This window comes from Eurosta solidaginis, chromosome 3 (genome assembly GCF_040869045.1).
Source record: "Eurosta solidaginis isolate ZX-2024a chromosome 3, ASM4086904v1, whole genome shotgun sequence".
NCBI classification, from domain to species: Eukaryota; Metazoa; Arthropoda; class Insecta; order Diptera; family Tephritidae; genus Eurosta; species Eurosta solidaginis.
In genome coordinates, this window is record NC_090321.1 from 52792217 (window position 1) to 52815847 (window position 23631).

Below are 23631 nucleotides of genomic sequence, written 5' to 3' on the forward strand. Positions count from 1 at the left end.
TTTGAACGAGACGTTTTTCTTTTTGTGGCAATTTGAAGACATGGCTGAAACTACGGTTCGGGTGAGCGCTGCAAAATTGGTCGAAAAATACAAGTCGGACTTTTCTCAAAGCTTAGAATGCGAAATAATTCACTTGAAATACATTTACGAAGCAAATTTTGATAAAGGTCTGTCATCATTGGCATTGCTAAATTCCATCTATGTTCAAAATCTGTATACAATTTTCCCCAACATTTGTGTTGTTTTACGTATCTTTTGCACTATACCTGTCACTCTAGCTAGTGCAGAAAGTTCTTTCAGCGTCCTTTCAAGAATCAAAAACTTTCATAGATCGTGTTCATCTCAAGAGCACTTTGTGTTGAATCCGTTTTGGCAAGTCAGTTAAATTTTGATATTGTGACGAATATCTCTGTAAGGTTATTAAATAAAGGCACAACAACAGAAACATTAAGCAAGCTGCATAAACACATTAATCATCATTTACCCACATACATACAAGGCAACGAAGAGATAACTCACATACAGATGTAGTCAAAGATGGAAGTATTACTCACATATACACGCGCATATGGCTATGCGAGAGGCTATAAACGTGAATCTGTAGTTTTTAGCTGGTAGCGTATAGCTGGTAACCAAGTAGAAAATTCTAGCAGTAGAAACGTATAGACATTTGGGCACAGCGTATAAAAGCAGCGAAAGCTGAGTAATTTGTCATCAGTTTGATTTAAGCACGCTATTGGTTGCGAAGTATAAGTGTTATTGTGAAGTACTTTCAAAGTAGTCTAATAAAGACCATTTTGCATTATTGCATATTGGAGTTATTTATTCAATAATTTAGCGATGCGAACGTTAGTTGAAGGTGTAAAATAAGAGGAGCTTCCCTAAATTCGTTGCAATATTATTATAAAAAATTTCGCAGCGAAAAAAGCAAGAAAATCCGCTTTTTGAATAATTAAAATTTATAATCATCATTATATTTATTAGAAATGTACTATAATATTACCAAATAACTTAAAAGATTATTTAAAATAATACATGGCTGTTAAAGGAGAATTTTATTTCTACGTTACAATAAAACAATATAAATAGTAAATATTCTGTGTTAATTTTATTTTCAGCTCTTAGTCCAAAAATCATTTAGTTGATGTTGCAAACATTTTTTTGAAGTCAATAATGATTAATGACGTGAGACGCCATTAAAGCAAATCAATCGAATTTATTAGTGGATTTTTTATAGGGGGCTCGTGTTTAGTCCCGGGCCCGGATTTTCTCTCTACGGCCCTGCATAAAGCTTCAATTTATGTAACAGGATAACATGGTCCACCTTGTCAAAGGTTTTAAAAAAATCTGAGTATATTGCATCTAGTTGGAATTGGTAATTGAATGCCAAATTCTTCTGCCATAATTCTATACCAAATACGAAAAAAAGGATGAAACATGGTAAGGTAATTGGATTGTTTTATTGACGCGAAATATAACTTTAGAAAAAACTTTATAAAATGGTTGTGACACCTACCATATTAAGTAGAAGAAAATGAAAAGTTCTGCAGGGCGAAATAAAAAACCCTTAAAATCTTGGCAGATATTACATATATAAATAAATTAGCGGTATCCAACAGATGATCTGGGTCACCCTGGTCCACATTTTGGTCGATATCTGGAAAACGCCTTCACATATACAACTACCACCACTCCCTTTTAAAACTCTCTTTAAAACCTTTAATTTGATACCCATATCGTACAAACACATTCTAGAGTCACCCCTGGTCCACCTTTATGGTGATATCTCGAAAAGGCGACCACCTATACAACAACCACCACTCCCTTTTAAAACCCACATTAATACCTTTAATTTGATACCCATATCGTACTAAGACATTCTAGAGTCACCCCTGGTCCACCTTTATGGCGATATTTCGAAACGGCATCCACCTATAGAACTAAGGATTACTCCCTTTTAAAATACTCATTAACACCTTTCATTTGATACCCATATCGTACAAACGCATTCTAGGCTCACCCCTGGTCCACCTTTATGGCGATATCTCGAAAAGGCGACCACCTATACAACAACCACCACTCCCTGTTAAAACCCTCATTAATACCTTTAATTTGATACCCATATCGTACAAACACATTCTAGAGTCACCCCTGGTCCACCTTTATGGCGATATTTCGAAACGGCATCCACCTATAGAACTAAGGCCCACTCCCTTTTAAAATACTCATTAACACCTTTCATTTGATACCCATGTCGTACAAACAAATTCCAGAGTTACCCCTGGTCCACCTTTATGGCGATATCTCGAAAAGGCATCCACCTATAGAACTAAGGATCACTCCCTTTTAAAATACTCATTAACACCTTTCATTTGATGCCCATATTGTACACAAAATTTCTTGGGTCACCCCTGGTCCACCTTTATGGCGATATCTCGAAACGGCGTCCACCTATGGAATTAATGATTACTCCCTTTTAGAATACTCATTAACACCTTTCATTTGATACCCATATCGTAAAAACGCATTCTAGAGTCACCCCTGGTCCACCTTTATGGCGATATCTCGAAAAGGTGACCACCTATGGAACTAATGATTACTCCCTTTTAGAATACTCATTAACACCTTTCATTTGATACCCATATCGTACAAACGCATTCTGGAGTCACCCCTGGTCCACCTTTATGGCGATATCTCGAAAAGGCGACCACCTATACAGCAACCACCACTCCCTTTGAAAACCCTCATTAATACCTTTAATTTGATACCCATATCGTACAAACACATTCTAGAGTCACCCCTGGTCCACCTTTATGGCGATATCTCGAAAAGGCGACCACCTATACAACAACCGCCACTCCCTTTTAAAACCCTCATTAATACCTTTAATTTGATACCCATATCATACAAACACATTCTAGAGTAACCCCTGGTCCACCTTTATGGCGATATTTCGAAACGGCATCCACCTATAGAACTAAGGATTACTCCCTTTTAAAATACTCATTAACACCTTTCTTTTGATCCCCATATTGTACAAACAAATTCTAGGGTCACCCCTGGTCCACCTTTATGGCGATATCTCGAAACGGCGTCCACCTATGGAACTAATGATTACTCCCTTTTAGAATACTCATTAGCACCTTTCATTTAATACCCATATCGTTCAAACACATTCTAGAGTCACCCCTGGTCCACCTTTATGGCGATATCTCGAAAAGGCGACCACCTATACAGCAACCACCACTCCCTTTGAAAACCCTCATTAATACCTTTAATTTGATACCCATATCGTACAAACACATTCTAGAGTCACCCCTGGTCCACCTTTATGGCGATATCTCGAAAAGGCGACCACCTATACAACAACCGCCACTCCCTTTTAAAACCCTCATTAATACCTTTAATTTGATACCCATATCGTACAAACGCATTCTAGAGTCACCCCTGGTCCACCTTTATGGCGATATCTCGAAAAGGCGACCACCTATGGAACTAGTGATTACTCCCTTTTAGAATACTCATTAACACCTTTCATTTGATACCCATATCGTTCAAACGCATTCTAGAGTCACCCCTGGTCCACCTTTATGGCGATATCTCGAAAAGGCGACCACCTATACAACAACCACCACTCCCTTTTAAAACCCTCATTAATACCTTTAATTTGATACCCATATCGTACAAACACATTCTAGAGTAACCCCTGGTCCACCTTTATGGCGATATTTCGAAACGGCATCCACCTATAAAACTAAGGATTACTCCCTTTTAAAATACTCATTAACACCTTTCTTTTGATCCCCATATTGTACAAACAAATTCTAGGGTCACCCCTGGTCCACCTTTATGGCGATATCTCGAAACGGCGTCCACCTATGGAACTAATGATTACTCCCTTTTAGAATACTCATTAACACCTTTCATTTAATACCCATATCGTTCAAACACATTCTAGAGTCACCCCTGGTCCACCTTTATGGCTATAGCCCTAAATGGCGTCCGCCTATAGAACTATGGCCCACTCCCTTTTAAAATACTCCTTAATACCTTCCATTTGATACGCATGTCATATAAACACATTCCAGGGTTTCCCTCGGTTCATTTTCCTACATGGTTATTTTCCCTTATGTTGTCACCATAGCTCTCAACTGAGTATGTAATGTTCGGTTACACCCGAACTTAACCTTCCTTACTTGTTTTTAATTGGTATTAACAATTTGCTAGTAATTAGTAGTTAAAGTTACCATGGTATAACTATCACTTTTTATCTACATACGAACACTTTCACAAGTATTTTATACATAAGTACACTTTATAATGTTTATAAAACCAAAATCAGGTATTCTCATTTGTTTAAATTTGTTTATTATTGTAAAATTTAACGATTTATTTGTTTACTTTCCGCGAAAACAAGCATACGTCCATTTTATCTAATTCACTGCTTGCTTGGTGGTACCAGATGCTTTTTAAATTGTTCGAACGAATGAAAAATTTTTAAATAGTACCAACGAGGAAAATGGACCTTTTTCATTGAACTCTATTTTACAAAAAATAGAAAATTTGGAATAAAAAATTGCGTGATGCACAGTAATTCTGCGTAGAACAACTTTCTGCATAAGTGGCCTTCGGCCGCGCTTATAAAAAATAACCCTCGGTTACGCTATGCCAAGTCCGGGTGTGTGGTATAACCGTGGCTACCGCCACGGTGATGTTCTTCTACGCAGAAGGGCGTACTACGCCGCCTATGCAGAAAGGTGTTCTACGCAGACTTGTTCCTTTTATTTTTTACTTCTAATAAATTATGTTAATTTCATAAAAAAAAATGCGATTTTTTAAAATAAATTACGTTTACTTCGACGACACTATTCAAGTTTTCTTGTAATTGTAACTTTTACATATGTACATAATAGTTTGCTGTATTTTTCAAATCTCATTGTAACTGATTATATAGTATAAAGATACCATTTCAAATTTTGATTTGGGATTTATTTAATTTTTTTGGGACTTATTTCATTTGGGAGTTATTTCATTTTTTTTTTTTGGGACTTGTGGTTTCATTCTGAAATAATTGGCAAATATTGGGAGTTATTTCATTTCCTTCTTTGGGAGTTATTTCATTTATGAAAGTTGGGAGTTATTTAATTTTTATTGGGACTTATTTCATTGGGAGTTATTTCATGGGAGTTATTTCTTTTGGGCGTTATTTCACTGCACCTGAAAAAGGCAGGGCAAAAACCCTCACTATCCGAATTTATTTGGTATTTAAGCTCAGATATCGCACGGGAAACGTCATTACTGTCAACGACACATTCCGATATTTGTGGTAAAGGTGGTGACGGAAACCGAGGAAGAGATTGGTTGTCACACAACTTGTAGCATTATGCGTCATGCCCACCTATGCAATACAATTGCGGCATTACGCATCATGAACTTCTATGCCAATGCATTTTTGTGAACCGACCACACGCAGTCATAGCATAATCATATTACAATATTATGCGACATAAATTACATTGACCCAACACAGCGGTAAGCCAACATCAATGGAATGCCGAATATGAAACCCTTGTCAGTTCACACCTTACTATTTTTTCCTCAGTCACTCACCCCGGTCAATACACTTGCCGATCGTCAATGTTGGTTTGTCACCAAAATATTTACACACAACTAATTTACATTGTTTACTTTGTTAATATGAATTACCCAAATATTCACATACAAAAATTTTACATGGTTCATATAAATACCATTAATACAAATCTACATATATACAAATCTACATATTTTTAGTTCGTAAGTATTAGAATAATTATGAATGTATAGGTTAAGAAATTATGTATAAAAGGGAAAGAATTTCTTTTAATAAAGACAATTACTATCTGACTCCCAAAGTGGGAAATATTTTATTTTTGAATATTTAAACCTTTTCATGGCGATCCTGCCAAACTAGATTAACTTGGCAAAACTGCTAAACAATCTAGTTGGAGGAAAATCCTGCCAGCTTGTTCAGAAATTGGCAAAATTGCTGAAGATCTTGCTGGAGGAAAAGATCCTGACAGATCTGACTAAAGATGTGAAAGGTCCTGCCAAGTTTAAAAAAAAATAGAAAATCTACTAAACGTACTTCCACAATATAGAGAAATGTGCTTGAAGAAAAAACCGCTTGGAAAATATAATACTGAAGAAGAAGAAACCCACCTTAAAAGGCAATTATTATTATTTAATAAAACTGTGGCAAAAAGTATAATGGACAAAACGAAGGAGTTATTGACGGGTGCTCGAATGAACAAATATCACAATTGACGGGAATGCCGGCGAGCATAAAGAAGTGTAATATAAATCGGCAACAAGGCAACTAATATTATACTTTTGCCTAGAATTTTTTTTTGTACACTAGGAGATATTAAAAACAAAAAATATATATATGTAAAGACTTAAAGAAAAACAAGCAAGGAAGGTTAAGTTCGGGTGTAACCGAACATTAGATACTCAGTTGAGAGCTATGGTGACAACATAAGGGAAAATAACCATGCAGGAAAATGAATCTAGGGAAACCCTGGAATGTGTTTGTATGACAAGTGTATCAAATGAAAGGCATTAAAGAGTATTTTATGAGGGAGTGGGCCATAGTTCTATAGGTTGACGCCATTTAGGGATATAGACATAAAGGTGGATCAGGGTTGACCCTAGAATGCGTTTGTACGATATGGGTATCAAATGAAAGGTGTTAATGAGTATTTTAAAAGGGAGTAATCCTTAGTTCCATAGGTGGAAGCCGTTTCGAGATATCGCCACAAAGGTGGACCAGGGGTGACCCTAGAATTTGTTTGTACAATATGGGCATCAAACGAATGGTGTTAATGAGTATTTTAAAGGGAGTGGGCCTTAGTTCTATAGGTGGATGCCGTTTCGAAATATCGCCATAAAGGTGGACCAGGGGTGACTCTAGAATGTGTTTGTACGATATGGGTATCAAATTAAAGGTATTAATGAGGGTTTTAAAAGGGAGTGGTGGTTGTTGTATAAGTGATCGCATTTTCGAGATATCGCCATAAAGGTGGACCAAGGGTGACCCTAAAATTTGTTTGTACAATATGGGTATCAAAAGAAAGGTGTTAATGAGTATTTTAAAAGGGAGTAATCCTTAGTTCCATAGATGGACGCCGTTTCGAGATATCGCCATAAAGGTGGAGCAGGGCCACCCTAGAATTTGTTTGTACAATATGGGTATCAAAAGAAAGGTGTTAATGAGTATTTTAAAAGGGAGTAATCCTTAGTTCCATAGGTGGACGCCGTTTCGAGATATCGCCATAAAGGTGGGCCAGGGGTGACTCTAGAATTCGTTTGTGCAATATGGGTATCAAATGAAAGGTGTTAATGAGTATTTTAAAAGGGCGTGGGGCTTAGTTCTATAGGTGGACGCCTTTTCGAGATATCGCCATAAAGGTGGACCAGGGGTGACTCTAGAATGAGTTTGTACGATATGGGTATCAAATTAAAGGTATTAGTAGGAGTTTTAAAAGGGAGTGGTTGTAGTTGTATATGTGAAGGCGTTTTCCAGATATCGACCAAAATGTGGACCAGGGTGACCCAGAACATCATCTGTTGGATACCGCTAATTTATTTATATACATATGTATGTAATACCTGCCAAGATTTTAAAGGTTTTTTATTTCGCCGTGCAGAACTTTTTCATTTTCTTCTACTTAATATCGTAGGTGTCACAACAATTTTATAAAGTTTTTTCTAAAGTTATATTTCGCGTCAATAAAACAATCCAATTACCTTACCAGGTTTCATCCCTTTTTTCGTATTTGGTATAGAATTATGGCATTTTTTAATTTTTCGTAATTTTCGATATCGAAAAAGTGGGCGTGGTCATAGTCGGATTTCGTTCATTTTTCATACCAAGATAAAGTGAGTTCAAGTAAGCACGTGAACTACGTTCATTAAAGATATGTCGATTTTTGCTCAAGTTATCGTGTTAACGGCCATGCGGAAGGACAGACGGACGACTGTGTATAAAAACTGGGCGTGGCATCAACCGATTTCGCCCATTTTCACAGAAAACAGTTAACGTCATAAAATCTATGCCCCTACCAAATTTCAAAAGGATTGGTTAATTTTTGTTCGACTTATGGCGTTAAAAGTATCCTAGACAAATTAAATGAAAAAGGGCGGAACCACGCCCATTTTGAAATTTTCTTTTATTTTTGTATTTTGTTGCACAATATCATTACTGGAGTTGAATGTTGACATAATTTACTTATATACTGTAAAGATATTAAATTTTTTGTTAAATTTTTAATTTAAAAAAAATTTTTTTTTTAAAAGTGGGCGTGGTCCTTCTCCGATTTTGCTAATTTTTAGTAAGCGTACATATAGTAATAGGAGTAAAGTTCCTGCCAAATTTCATCATGATATCTTCAACGACTGCCAAATTACAGCTTGCAAAAGTTTTAAATTACCTTCTTTTAAAAGTGGGCGGTGCGACGCCCATTGTCCAAAATTTTACTAATTTTCTATTCTGCGTCATAAGTTCAACACATCTACCAGGCTTCGTCGCTTTAGCTGTCTTCTGTAATGAATTATCGCACTTTTTCGGTTTTTCGAAATTTTCGATATCGAAAAAGTGGGCGTGGTTATAGTCCGATATCGTTCATTTTAAATAGCGATCTGAGATGAGTGCTCTGGAACCTACATACCAAATTTCATCAAGATACCTCAAAATGTACTCAAGTTATCGTGTTAACGGACGGACGGACGGACATGGCTCAATCAAATTTTTTTTCGATCCTGATTATTTTGATATATGGAAGTCTATATCTATCTCGATTCCTTTATATATGTACAACCAACCGTTATCCAATCAAACTTAATATACTCTGTGAGCTCTGCTCAACTGAGTATAAAAAAGAATCTTTTTAAACATTGTTAAAAATTAAAGAATTGTTTGAGTAAATTGGAATGCCAGCTAAATACTGGGAACACCCCATTGCATGGGAAGATAAAATAATTATAGATAAAGGAAAGGTAGACTACGAAAAACAACTGAAATGGTTAAAATCATTTTGGAAGACAATAGGAATGACTAGGGAACCTACAATATAAGATGTTAAAAACCCTACAACAAGGGAAGAAGAAACAGCTATGATGTTACGAGTGGTCTTCCCAAACGAAAAATAAATTTTTAAAAATACAAAATTATAAATTTTAGAATTAAAGCGTATTATGATTACTACTTACTGCTTACTCCAAACTTGAAAGAGAAGCGGTAAGGATGGGTTTGATGGTGAATGAGGACAAAACGAAGTACCAGCTGTCATCGAGCAAAGAGTCAGCGCATATGCGCCTTGGCAACCACGCTACTGTTGGCAGCCATAATTTCGAAATAGTAGAAGACTTCGTTTATTTGGGAACCAGCATCAACACTTGCAACAACATCAGCACTGAAATCCAGCGATGAATCAATCTTGCCAATAAATGCTACTTTGGACTAGGTAGGCAATTGAAAAGTAAAGTCCTTTCTCGGCGGCGAACGAAAATCATACTCTACAAGTCACTTATCGTATCCATCCTGCTATAGCATGGACCATGACAACAGCAGATGAAGCGGCTTTGGGAGTGTTCGAGAGAAAAGTTCTTCGAAAGATTTATGGACCTCTACGCGTTGGCGATGGCGAGTACCGAAGAAGATTTAATGATGAGCTGTACGAGCTATACGCAGACATCAACATAGTCCAGCGAATTAAAACGCAGCGGCTGCGCTGGCCAGGCCATGTTATGCGAATGAAAGATGATGCTCCGGCCAAGAAAGTGTTTCTATCGGAACCCGCCTATGGAAGCAGAGGTAGAGGGCGGCCCCCACTCCGTTGGAAGGACCAGGTGGAAAACGATTTAAAATCCCTTGGTGTAACCAATTGGCAGCGGTTGGCGGAGCGAAGGAGCGACTGGCGTGCCTTGTTGGACGGCCATAACCGTTTAGACGGTTAAGCGCCAATTAAGTAAGTAAGTAAGTAAGTCATATTGTCGGCGGCGAACGAACGATTTAAATTTAACATTAAAACATTTCTTTATTTGTAAATTGAGTACAAGTATTAAAATACAATTACTGATTTGACAATTCACTTCTTATTGTGTTGTTGCTTGACGTTGTGGTTAACGTTGTGTTTGTATGGCTGTGTGGCTGTGTGTTTGGTGGGGTGTGGTGTTTCAAAATTGGTGCCTTGCCCGCTGCACTGACTATATTGTACTGAAAATTTCCGTTTATATGGCATACAGTTTTGCCTGGTCTTTCGTTAAGTTGCAGTGATGCCATCTTGTTTCGAATCGTGCAATGACATCCCACTCCCCGGTGAATCCTCTGGGGGATTCACTACCTCTAAAGCGGCTAGCTTGCTTGTTGGGCGACGAATTACCCCGGAGCTGGTACTAACTGCGGCAGTTCTAACTTGCCCATCTTTAGCTACGAACACCTCAGTTATCCTACCTCGTTCCCATTGGCTTCTTGGTCGGGCAGAATCGCAAACAATTACTAATTGCCCCGGTTTAAGTGGTGGTACTTCCGCTCTCCATTTAGAACGGCGGAGTAACTGTGGCAAATACTCGACGGTCCACCTCTTCCAAAGACGATCCTTTAAGTTTTTCGCTATGCGCCACTGCTTTCGTAGACACGTTTTCTCTTCGGCTTGGCTGGGCATTTGAGTGGAATTGAGGCATCCTAACAAGAAGTGGTTCGGAGTTAACGGCTCGTCTTCATGTGGCGTAATTGGCAACTCAGTCAATGGACGACTATTAACGATATTCTCCGCCTCTATTAGAACGCTCCGAAAGGTTTCAAGTCGCGGTGCTTCTTGTAGTAACACACGCTGTAATAAACGCTTGACGCACTGGACGAGGCGCTCCCAGCAACCGCCTTCAGGCGGATTCGCAGGACAATTAACCCATTGTATATTACGTTGTGACATCTCGCCCTCAATACCTTTGAAATCAAATAAACTTTCTTCTTGCTTCAACTCCCTTTGCGCTCCAACAAAATTTGTGCCATTATCACTCCGAATTTTAATTGGCACCCCTCGTCTGTTTACAAAATTTCGCAGGCACAAAATAAATGCGTCAGTTGATAGCTCGTCTGCTACCTCTAAATGCACTGCCCTCATAGTTAAGCAGGTGAATAGTGCCACCCATCGTTTTTCTTTTCTTCGCCCTATTGTTACAAAAAAGGGACCGCAGTAATCAACCCCAGAATAGGAAAAAGGGCGGACATATGGCGTAAGTCGATCACTCGACAACTGACCCATTCGTGGTGTTGCGGGTTTGGCGTTGTTAAAGATGCACTTCGGACACTCCTTCTTGATTGACTTGAGTAAAGCGCGCGCACGGGTTACCCAAAACCTTTGTCTCATTTCATTTATGGTAAGCGAATCGTTTTGATGGTGTACACGGCAGTGATATTGTTTCATTATAAGTCGTGTAACTTGATGATAATGTGGTAGAATAACTGGGCGTCTAGCTGTGACTGGTAGGCAATATGCGGCGTCGATTCTGCCATTGACTTTGAGCAGACTATCGACATCTAAAAATGGCGTGAGTTGATATATCGCACTGGATTTGGACAGACATTTATTTTTTTCAATGGCGTTGATCTCTTCAGCGAAAGACTCGGACTGAACTCTTCGAAGGATTACATTTTCAGCGTCGGAAAGCTCTTCGACGAGTATCAGCTCTGGCATTATAGCGAAATCGAAAAACCCAGGCGACCGTTCTGACAATCTTTAAAAAAGACAAAAAATTAGTAAAAAAATATAGGATACTTCTCTAAATTTGACAGCATCATGACTCGTTTTGCCGACTCTTACAAGGCACAATGATCAGACGACAACTCTGCGATTTGTTTAGGCCAATGTGACTCATCTTGATATAGAAATTCAGGGCCCATGAACCATCTTAATTTTGGTTCACACTCAAACGATGTACGTGATCGTGTTGCTTCATCTGCTACGATGAAAGCGGTGGGAATCCAGCGCCACTGATTTGCAGTTGTAAAACTCAAAATTTCGGTAACACGAAATGCGACGAACTGTTTATAGTTTCGATTTGTAAAGCGAATCCAGAGTATGGCGGTTTTGGAATCGCTCCAAAATGTTGTACTATGCGCTCGAAAATCATGGCAGCGTTCGAGCGACTCCTTGAGACGGCAACCCAAAACTGCGGCTTGCAACTCCAATCGCGGGATTGTCATGCCCTTCAGTGGTGCACACCTTGACTTTGCACACACCAACCTAACTACAACTTTATGGCCTTTGTATACGCGTAGATATGCAACAGCGGCATACGCGCAGGGACTGGCGTCAACGAAAATATGCAACTGTATGTTTTCTGCTGCTGGCAACATAATGGAGTAACATGCAACTTCCACAACGACTGCACAAGTAACTTAAGGCTTATTGTTATGTTCGCCAAAAGACCAAACGGATCGAACATTGACATGGCAACGGCCAATAACTCGCGCTTGGTGGGCGATCGTGTACCATCGAGAACGTCGTGGGCAATTTTATGGAATCTGAAATTAAATTCTAGGATGTCGTTAGCGGTGTTCCAAAACATACCTAATACTTTCTCCATTGTTGCGTGACGCTCCATCTTTATTACCTCGTTGCTGGCAGCAATACCATTGTTTAAATTTGGCTCGACATATTTGTTGTTGGAAACGAAATTGCGTAGTTTAAAGCCAGCGGCGGCGTTAATTTCAATGGCTTGTTTAGTAACATGGACGGCTTCTTCGATGCTGTTGTAACTTATAACCAGATCGTCGACATACGTGCTTTCAACGACTGCCCGCACACCTCTGGGCATCGTTGACTGGCACTTGACGGCGTTAGTACTTTTAATATGCTCAGCACAACATGGTGAGAAAATTGCTCCGAAAATCATTGTTTGCATTCTATATGTACGGATCGGCTCGTTCTGATTTCCATCTCGCCATAGAAATCGCTGGGCATCCCGATCGGCGTCTCTGATTCGCACTTGAGAAAACATCTCCTGGATGTCACCAGCGACGGCAACTATTCCTTGGCGAAATTTGTGGATTATAGCCTGTAGTGGTTGAGCTTGCTCCGGACCTTTTAGCAAGACTGAATTCAAAGAGACGGCGTTCGTAGTTGCGGCTGCATCGAAAACAATACGCAGTTTTTTTGGCTTATGCGGGTTAATTACACCAAAATGCGGGAGATACCAAGTCGTTGGTCCTTCCTGGCGGCTTCCTCTGGTGTTCGTAGTTTTGCGTAGCCCTTTTCTAAATATTTTTCCATTTCCATTTTGTACCGACTGCCATAATCTGGATCTCTTAACATGCGTGACTCAATATTGAGCAAACTTTGCTTGGCCATTGCATAGCTAGACGGAAGATTGGCCCTCTCTTCACGCCAAAGCAAGCCAACTTTATACTAAGGCGATCTTACAATTGACCCCAAAATTTTCAACAGAAAAGTACTCCTCCACTAATTTATTGAGCTGGCCCATAGTGTCTGACTGACGGATGTGCAACACCTTTGGAGTGGTCGTCATCTCCTCGCGAAGTGGTCTGTACACGACCCAACCTAACTTTGTATTGACGGCAACTGGTTGGTCGTATCTGGCGGCGACTGTTTGGCTAGGTACGCTTATGTAGCAATTGTCCAGTCCAAGTAGCAAGACTGGTTGTACGTCCGTGTAGTTATGCACTTGCAGCGTTTGTATATGTGGATGCATCGATTTGTTAAACGACTGTGTAGGCAAATTCAGTCGTTTGATCGTATGTAAGTTTTTGAGCTGATAGCTCTGTCGACTGCTTACCCCTCTGATATCGCAAAATACAGTTCTTGAAGGCTCGGTTGTTTGGCTGTCACCATACCATTGCAAGGTTAAGGAATTGGCTCGACCTCTTAACCCCAATTTCGTGGCGACCTCATCTTCAATGAGTGTCACAGAGGACCCCTCGTCGCATATGGCGTAAACCTCCATACTACCATGCGGGCCTGACAGAATGACTGGCAATATTTTAAAAAGACTAGACTCGTAAATGCTTCGACAGTTCAGAATGTGCTCTCGATCAGAAGTGGGCCTTGGTGGCGTTTGTTCACCTTGATGTAATAGCTGATGGTGCATACGAACACAATCATTTATGGCACACACTTTGCGACGGCCACAATTAGACAAACCATGACCCTTTTGAAGACAACCAAAACACATACGTTGTTGTTTTACAAAAGACCACTTACCTGCACAGTCTAATTAAATTTACGGCAACTCGTGATAACATGGGCCTGGCTGCAGCATGGACACTTATGCTGCCCCTCACTACTGTGCAAGACACGACGCGTTGCTCCTCCGCCCGAGGTAGGTTGACGATTGGCGTTTACATTTTGGCGCCACGATGAGGAAAGCGGCTGACTATTGCGAAGCGAATTATCGGCTACACCAGGCATGATTGACACGACCTTGGCTAGATCGCTCAACCAATTGGCAAATGTTTCCACAGTTGGAAATGGAGAAATGTTGGCGGCGTGTTTGCTCCATTCGAACTGCTTCGACAATGGCAGCTTCGATATAAGTTGATCCAAAAGATTTGGGTTCATCAAATGGTGTTCACACTTTGCTGATTTAAAAAACGCTGATATGTTGCGCACTCGATTCGAAAATTTCAGTAAATGATCTAGGCGGTTGTCGTGAATGGTCGGAAACTGTTGGACTTTTTGTAGCTGTGCACGTATTAACAAATCCTGACGGCCGAAATTAAATTCCAACTCCTTAATTACTTTGGGCACGTCGTCAGGGTAAATGAGCATCGATGTAACTGAGCGTTTGGCATTACCTTGCAGAGCCTTTTGTAACCGCATGAGGTTTTGCCTGTTATTGTACCCAAACTCTGCCGTAGTATCATTAAAATTTGCCAGAAATAACGGCCAATCGTCGGGATTACCGTCAAATGTTGGCAACGGATTAAGCCTGGCTGCTGAACCCTCTACAAATTGGAATGCGCTTCTTGGCAACGACGTTGGCGGCAGTGCTATTGGCAGAGGCAAATCTGGTACTGAGTGTGGCGACTGTGCAGCTGGCTGCTGCACCTCAGACGTTACTGCGTTAGCGATATTTTATTCCATTCGCGCCCGTAACTGTTGGACCTCAGATTGGCTATTATTTATTTCGCTCCGTAACCCTTGTACACTGGCATTTAGGGTTGCGATACTGGCTACCAAAGATGCTATCGCGTCACCACCAATGGTTGCTTGCGGTTGTGTTGCAGAGCTATGTGCTCCAACATTTACGGTGGTGGCATCTGCATCAGAGTCGGAATGGCTTTCCTCATGCTCACTTGCACTAGTATTTCTATTTCTATATCTGGTGTTCATCGTTGTATGGCAAAACGTATACGATTTTTAGAATAAAAGACCACAGAAATAGTTTAAAATATGATGCAAAGTATTCGAAGAAATATTAAAATAATTTGTATATAATGGCTGCGCTTTGCATACTCTGCATAAACTTGCGTGCACTTATTGTTTGTCCGCTTACTCTGAATTAAACTTGCTGATTATTTTTTTCGCTTACTCTGCCTTACATATATGCTTGGGAACTTGTAAATTTTTCGACAACCAAAAAAAAATGCAATACTTGCCAATATTTTATGTACATATGTAACTGTCCGTAATATCTTCTGATTTTACCGTCCGTACGGTGATCTTCCAATAAAATTTGCGACAAAGTTCAGACTTCCGAATAGCGGCACACTATGTACATATGTATACTTGGACACACACACTCACAAATGGTAGTGGGTTTCTGGCAAATTCTAAATATTTGTTATTTCACCATATATGTATTTGTTAACCACGCAAATGTTTAAACAGCGATATGTATGTATGCCAGATATTTCAAGTCACATCCGATCGTTATTTAATTATTTGTAAATGACAAAATTAAATTTGCAAGCGCGCAATCAGGGATGCACCTTAACGTTAAGCTAATCGTTTATCAAAAAATTTCCACCGTTTCCGTTGAAACACTTCGAAATATTATCGATAAAGAAATTATCAAGATAAATTGTATCTCGTTTTTAACCGAAACGAAAAGCTTTCGTTAACGTTAAAAACGTTAACAAAAACGTGATACTTTATGTTTGAATTGTGCTGGCAATGCTATAGCCATGGTGAAGCCGTAAGGTGGCAACAACGAGCGCACATACACACACAAACTCTATGTAATTTGTTTGTGTAATTCGTTGGTGGTAATGTCAAAAATACTCTGAGAAATGTTCGTACTGTCAAAATTCATGAGAAAAGTTGCAATCAGCTTGGCTAATGCTTTCAACTTTAATGACTGCGCCATCAATCAGCTTTGCCAGCATAGTTTGAAATTAATAATCAACATAAACGATTTGATTTCGTTTTGATATGGCAGAAAACGAAACGAAATCATTTCGTTAATTTGACGATCTTAACGTTAAAAAACGAAACGAAATGACTTCGTTTCGTTTATTAACGTTGATTATCGTAACGAAATGATATCGTTTCGTTGGTTAAGCATGCCTGCGCGCAATCACAAGTATGTGAACAAGACGATGACGAAAAAGGCGACAAGATGAAATCACAAAATGGCAGCGGGCTGCAAGGCAATTTTGAAAACTTTTATGTCGGCGGCGAACGAACGATTTAAATTTAACATTAAAACATTTATTTATTTGTAAATTGAGTACAAGTATTAAAATACAATTACTGATTTGACAATTCACTTCTTATTGTGTTGTTGCTTGACGTTGTGGTTAACGTTGTGTTTGTATGGCTGTGTGGCTGTGTGTTTGGTGGGGTGTGGTGTTTCAAAATTGGTGCCTTGCCCGGTGCACTGACTATATTGTACTGAAAATTTCCGCTTATATGGCATACAGTTTTGCCTGGTATTTCGTCAAGTTGCAGTGATGCTATCTTGTTTCGTATCGTGCAATGACACGTATGATGGTTGATAAATAAATAAATAAATAAAAAAAAAAATAATAATTTTTAAACATGGCATGGTGGAAACCTTATTAAATGGTATACTAATAGGTATCGCAGGATACCAAGTTGATAAGAAAAATAGCGAAAACAACCTTGAAAATACATTGGTCAAGCATGAACCGAAAGCGAGTATAGAAAGTAAAGAAGAAATTTCTGATAAATGGTTAACTATTTTTGTTTGTGTAACTACATTTTTGATTGTCGCAATTGCAATTTTAGTAAAAAATTACATAAAAAACAAATTGAGACAATTAAGTAATGTACAAAGAGTTTAAAGGAAATTTCAAATAGAGATGAATACATGGCAAGAAATCCATGATAAATTAATAGAAGAAAAATTAAAAGCCCATAAATCATACAAGTGCATAAACAAGAATATTACCATAAACACAGAAACGATAGCAAAACATTTAAATATAATATTAGAAGCTCTAAATGTTGTAAAAGAATTGATCAGTAAAGTAAATCACATACTAACGATCACCAAAAAGAAGCTTACCAAATTTTTTCATTAGCAAGATATAACATTGAAATTCCCATACCAACTACGATAGAAGAAAATATCCAAATTGACTTTAACTCCGTTCTAACCGAACCGTCAAGAAACCGTACCCCTTCAGCTCTTTTGAGTCAAACTTCATCAGGGGAAGAACATAAACCACTGCATACACCACTCATAAAAGTTACAATGGCACAAACAGTAGTAGAATTTATCAAAACTGCCTCATCAGTGCTGCCAGAGTTTGATGGCAAGCCTGAAAATTTGCATAGTTTCTTAGATGCCCTTGATATCTTAGACCAATAAGATCCATACATTTCTCAGACCCAGTCCCTTCTTATCATTCCCGCTTGCTGCTAATTAATTTGGAACCATTAGAGCTCAGAAGGTCAACCCTTTCCTTGTCTTTCATTTCGGAGTTGTTAATGGAGATATTGATTGCTCCTCTTTACTGCACGCGATTCATTTTCTTATTCCAACGAGGTCTCTTCGTTCTCATAACCCCTTTTATATTAAACATAAGTCTACTAACTATGCGATAAATGCTCCATTGTCGCGCTCTCTACGTGAACTTAATGAGATCTCGAATTCTATTATGCTTGATTTTTCTTATCCAAAGTCTTTTTTTCTTAATTTACTTAACTCTGTGTTGGAGCCAGGATTAGTTATTCGTTTTAGTCAGTAAGAACCATTGTTGTTTTTGACTTTTCGAAAAATATAAATAAAATTAAAAAAAAAAAATTTAATTAATCATGAAACCTTAGCGATAACCATGATAAAGACCAAGCTAAAAGGCACTGCAAGAAATTTTATTAGCAACGAGACTACTATTGAACAAATTAAATTAAAATTGAGAACAGCAATAAAAGGCGAATCAGTAGAGGTTTTGACATCAAAACTACTAAATATCTAACAGCGCAGCAAAACTGCAAACCAGTATACTACAGAAATAGAAAAGATAACTAGGTCATTGGAAGGAGCTTATATCTCGGACGGATTAAACCCAGACTTGGCAACGAGATATGATACTCAAGCAGCAGTCAAATAATGCTCAAACGAAAAAGTGAAAATGATTATGCAGGCGGGAACGTTCACAACAATGAACGACGCAATCTCAAAGTTCACAAACAGCTGCTCGGAAATCTCAGTCAGCTTGAACACAATTCTAAATATACGTCAACAAAACCAGTACCGAAGTAATTTTCGTGGAGGTTACCAAGTTAACAGCTAACAGGTTACCGAGGTAGGAGATTTAGACCACAGCCAAGATATAACAATAACTTTAGAGCGAATACTAACAATAATAATAATCCTCAAGGAAGATTGCAAAACCAAGATAGATCCTATAATCAAACTCGCAATCAGACACGCAATGTACGTAGCTATAATCAGCAGGAAAACCAAGACACTCCACTTCAAAATCAGTAGATAGGGAAATATGTGTACTGAACCTACACTTAAATAGTTATATATCTACAAAAACGTCTTTAAATAACTCAATTTCAAATTTTTTAGTAGACACTGGAGCAGATATCTCCATAATTAAAAAGAATCAAATAACTAATCATGAAAAAATAAATACAAAACAAATGACAGACTTAAAGTGCATTGGTCAAGGTATAACCAGTACATTAGGCACAATCAAAGATGATTTAAAAGCGATGACTTTCTAATTTATCATAAATTTCACGTCGTAGAAGACGACTTTCCAATACCGTGCGATGGAATAATAGGTTTGGATTGTATAAAGAAATATAATTGTATTCTAGATTATGGCAAAACAGAGGATAAACTAATCCTAAGACCATATGATTTTCCCCAAACCATCACAATGTATCGAACAAGTTACCTAACTGCTAACACAATTACAATCCCTGCTAGATCTGAAGTCATTAGACAGGTAACAGTAAACACTGATAATAAATCCATCTCCATACCCCACCAACAACTGGCTGAAGGCATTTGTGTAGCAAACACAATCACCAATAAGGATCAAATTTTCGTCAGAATTATTAACACCACACATAAAAATACAACTATTCAAAATTACAAAATACATACTGAAAACTTAGATGACTATAATTTAATTAAAACAAAAACACACAACAAACAAAGTAATGACACAGAAAAATTAAAAAGATTAACCAAAAAGTTCCTAAAATTTGTCAGTTCACAATTAACTCCATTATGCACAGAATTCATAGATATATTTGCACTAGAAACAGAACCAATTTCCACTAGTAATTTTTATAAACAAAAACTACACATAAAATATGACACACCAGTCTATATAAAAAACTATAGATTACCCGAGACACAAAAAGGAGAAATAGGTAAACAGGTTAACAAATTGATTGAGGATGACATTATAGAACCTTCAATATCAGAGTACAACAGTCCAAATTTACTAGTACCTAAAAAATCACTACCAGGTAATACAGAAAAGAGATGGAGACTGGTAGTGGACTACAGACAAGTAAACAAAAAACTAGCAGCGGACAAATTCTCACTTACAAGAATTGATGATATTTTATACCAACTTGGAAGAGCAAAATATTTTTCATGCCTAGACCTTATGTCAAGTTTTCATCAAATAGAATTACACCCAGACTCTAGAGATATAACCTCATTCACAGCAGAAAATGGTACATATAGATTCAAAAGACTACCCTATGGATTAAAAGTAGCACCAAGTTCATTCCAAAGAATGATGACAGTAGCATTTGCGGGCCTCAAACTATCCCAAGCATTTCTCTATATGGATGATTTAGTTGAACTAGGGTGTTCAGAAAAACACATGCTGAAAAATTTAAAAGATGTTTTCTCGACTTGTAGGAAATACAATTTAAAATGACATCCAGATAAATGCCTATTTTTCAGTGAAGAAATAATTTATTTAGGACATAAATGCACAAGCAAGGGAATACTACCTGACCCAAGCAAATTTGAAACAGTTCAAAACTACCCAACACCAAAAACAGCAGATGAAGTTAAAAGGTTCGTAGCGTTCTGCAACTATTACAGAAGATTTGTACCGAATTTCGCAGAGTACTCAAGAAAATTAACTAGGCTTTGCAAAAAGAATGTTTCCTTCGACTGGACAGAAGAATGTCAAAAAGCTTTTGTCTACTTAAAGGAAGCATAAATCAGCTCAAAACTTTTGCAATACCCCGACTTCAATAAAGAATTCTGCATAACAACAGACGATAGTTGGTATGCTTGCGGAGCAGTCCTCAGCCAAGAACACGATGGCAAACAACCAATTGCTTACGCTTCTAGATCATTCACAAAAGGTGAAACAAACAAAGCAACAATAGAAAAAGCGTTAGCAGCAATCCATTAGGCCATAACCTTTTTCAGACCATATGTTTATGGCAGAAAATTCCTAATTAAAACCGACCATCGTCCTTTAACATACCTTTTCTCGATGAAGAGCCCTTCATCTAAGTTAACAAAAGTGAGACTTGAGTTAGAAGATCAGCAGCTAAAGATATCAAAAATAATATAAAAACTGAAGAAAGAGAAACCCCAAAATATATGAAGCGCTAAATAAATTTGAAGTAATAAGACATGTCAGGCTCATTTTCAATCCTCCGAAATTATATTTCAAAAAGGGAAATAAAAATTTTAGCACTATGAATACAAGCAACCTATTTGTAGATGATAAAATTGACTTAGGACAATTCTTTATCAGGCTTGAAAAAGAAGCCGCCAATTTAGGAATTGAAAAGATACAGTTGTCCTTAGGGGACAAATTGTATAAAAGTAATTATACTCGAGTAGGCAAATTTATTGAAACAGGAAATAGGGTTCTCAAGAAACTAACAATTACACTAACCCCAGAGGTTATGTACGTAACTAATCCCGGGAAAATTAAAGAAATTCTGCAGAAATATCATGACGATCCTATTAGTGGTGGCCACCCAGGAATAAATCGCATGATAAAGAAAATCAAACAGAGCTATAGCTGGAAAAATATGCGAGGTGACATAAGGAAATACGTAAATAACTGCATCCGCTGCAAGAAAAATAAAATAAGTAAGCATATAAAAGAGCCAATGACAATAACGGAGACATTTCCGAAGGCTTTTGATATAGTACAGATCGATACGGTCGGACCATTACCGAAATCGGTAAATGGAAGCGAATACGCAGTGACCATCTTATGCGATCTCACCAAATATTTGGTAGCAATTCCAGTTCCGAGCAAACACGCGATAACAGTTCCTAAAGCTGTATTCGAGCACTTCATTCTGATTTATGGTTGCATGAAAACAATCCTAACAGACATGGGAACCGAATACAAAAATTGCTTATTCGAAGAACTATGCAAACTGTTAAAAATTGAGCATAAAACCTCAACACCATACCATGCTCAAACTTTGGGCACCGTAGAACGCAGTCATAGAACGTTCAACGAATATGTACGTTCATACATATCCAGTGACAAAGATGATTGGGATGAATACCTCAAGTATTTCGCGTACTGCTACAACACGACCCCATCGACCGTACACGGGTATTGCCCTTGCCAGCTTATATTTGCGAAAAATCCACCGACATACGAATTCCTAGATGAGAATAAAATAAGCCCAGTGTATAATCACGAAGCATATGATAAGGAAGTTAAATATATACTTCAAATAGCACAACAAAGAGCTAGAAAGTTAGTGAAAGAAGCTAAAGAAAAACAAAAAGTTAGTTATGATAAAAGTAGCACCAGTACGGAAATAAAAATAGGTGATCTAGTATTAGTTAGAGACACAATAGATTAATGGTCGCAGTGCGATCCTCAACTAATTATCTATTAGTTAGAGAAGAAGCTAGCCATAAGCTAGACAGTAGATATAAAGGAAGGTATAAGGTAAAGAAAATTGACAAAACTAACAATTTTACTTTAATACCACATAGAGAAGAAACTAGTAATAGGAAAAATTCAGATAAGGAATTAATAATTCATAATAATAGGCTTAAACACATTTGAAACACCTTTTGATAATTTAAAGCAAATAATCGTAAAATAAGCATTCCAATTTACTCGGTTATTTAATGAAAACTTCTAGAAACAAGCGGATTTTAGGTGGGTCGATACATTTAAAATCCGGCTGTGTAAAATATGTAAAATAAGCAAAATATGGAAAATAAGTAAAATAAATAAAATAAGTAAAATAATTGTTAAATTTAAAAGTTTGAAAAAAAAATTGTACAAAATATTGTTAAAAAAAAAATAATAATAAAATGTAAAAATAATAAAAGTATCAAGGTCAGCATATTAGAAACAAAGTACACAAACTCTTTCACTTTCATATCAAGTTACCAAAACATTCAAAACTCAAACAAAGAGTCTTACACAATTGTTCACACAATTATATAAGCCCTTTTTTCTAAGGCGGATGGTGTAGCATTATGCGTCATGCGCACCTATGCAATACATTTGCGGCATTACGCATCATGAACTTCTATGCCAATGCATTTTTGTGAACCGACCACGCGCAGTCATAGCATGATCATATTACAATATTATGCGACATAAATTACATTGGCCCAACACATTGGTAAGCCAACATCAATGGAATGCCGAATATGAAACCCTTGTCAGTTCACACCGTACTATTTTTTGCTCAGTCACTCACCCCGGTCAATACACTTGCCGATCGTCAATGTTGGTTTGTCACCAAAATATTTACACACAACTAATTTATATTGTTTACTTTGTTAATGTGAATTACCCAAATATTCACATACAAAAATTTTACATGGTTCATATAAATATCAATCTGCTGACTTTGCATACCATTAATACAAATCTACACATATGCATACCATTAATACAAATCTACATATATGCATACCATTAATACAAATCTACATATATACAAATCTACATATTTTTAGTTCCTAAGTATTAGAATAATTATGAATGTATAGGTTAAGAAATTATGTATAAAAGGGAAAGAATTTCTTTTAATAAAGACAATTACTATCTGAATCCAAAAGTGAGCAAATATTTTATTTTTGAATGTTTAAACCTTTTCAAACTCGTACACTCCCTGGAAAAATTCAGCAAACAAGTTGCAAGAGTCGTGTGTCTTATCAGAG

General features: G+C 37.6%; 1 protein-coding gene across 1 annotated transcript in view; it reads right to left on the reverse strand.

Annotated features, from left to right (window-relative positions):
• Nucleotides 1-10046: 10046 nt before the first annotated feature.
• The window catches only part of LOC137243720 (uncharacterized), a 76504-nt gene continuing 62919 nt past the window's right edge, over nucleotides 10047-23631 (reverse strand). Inside the window, exons 2-4 of the mRNA XM_067771707.1 lie at nucleotides 16756-16957; nucleotides 11862-15832; nucleotides 10047-11775 (exon numbers count right to left, since the gene is read on the reverse strand). Coding sequence (XP_067627808.1) covers nucleotides 10302-11775; nucleotides 11862-12397 — 2010 coding nt within the window. The 5' untranslated portion in view covers nucleotides 12398-15832; nucleotides 16756-16957 and the 3' untranslated portion in view covers nucleotides 10047-10301. The remainder of the gene's footprint in view (nucleotides 11776-11861; nucleotides 15833-16755; nucleotides 16958-23631) is intronic.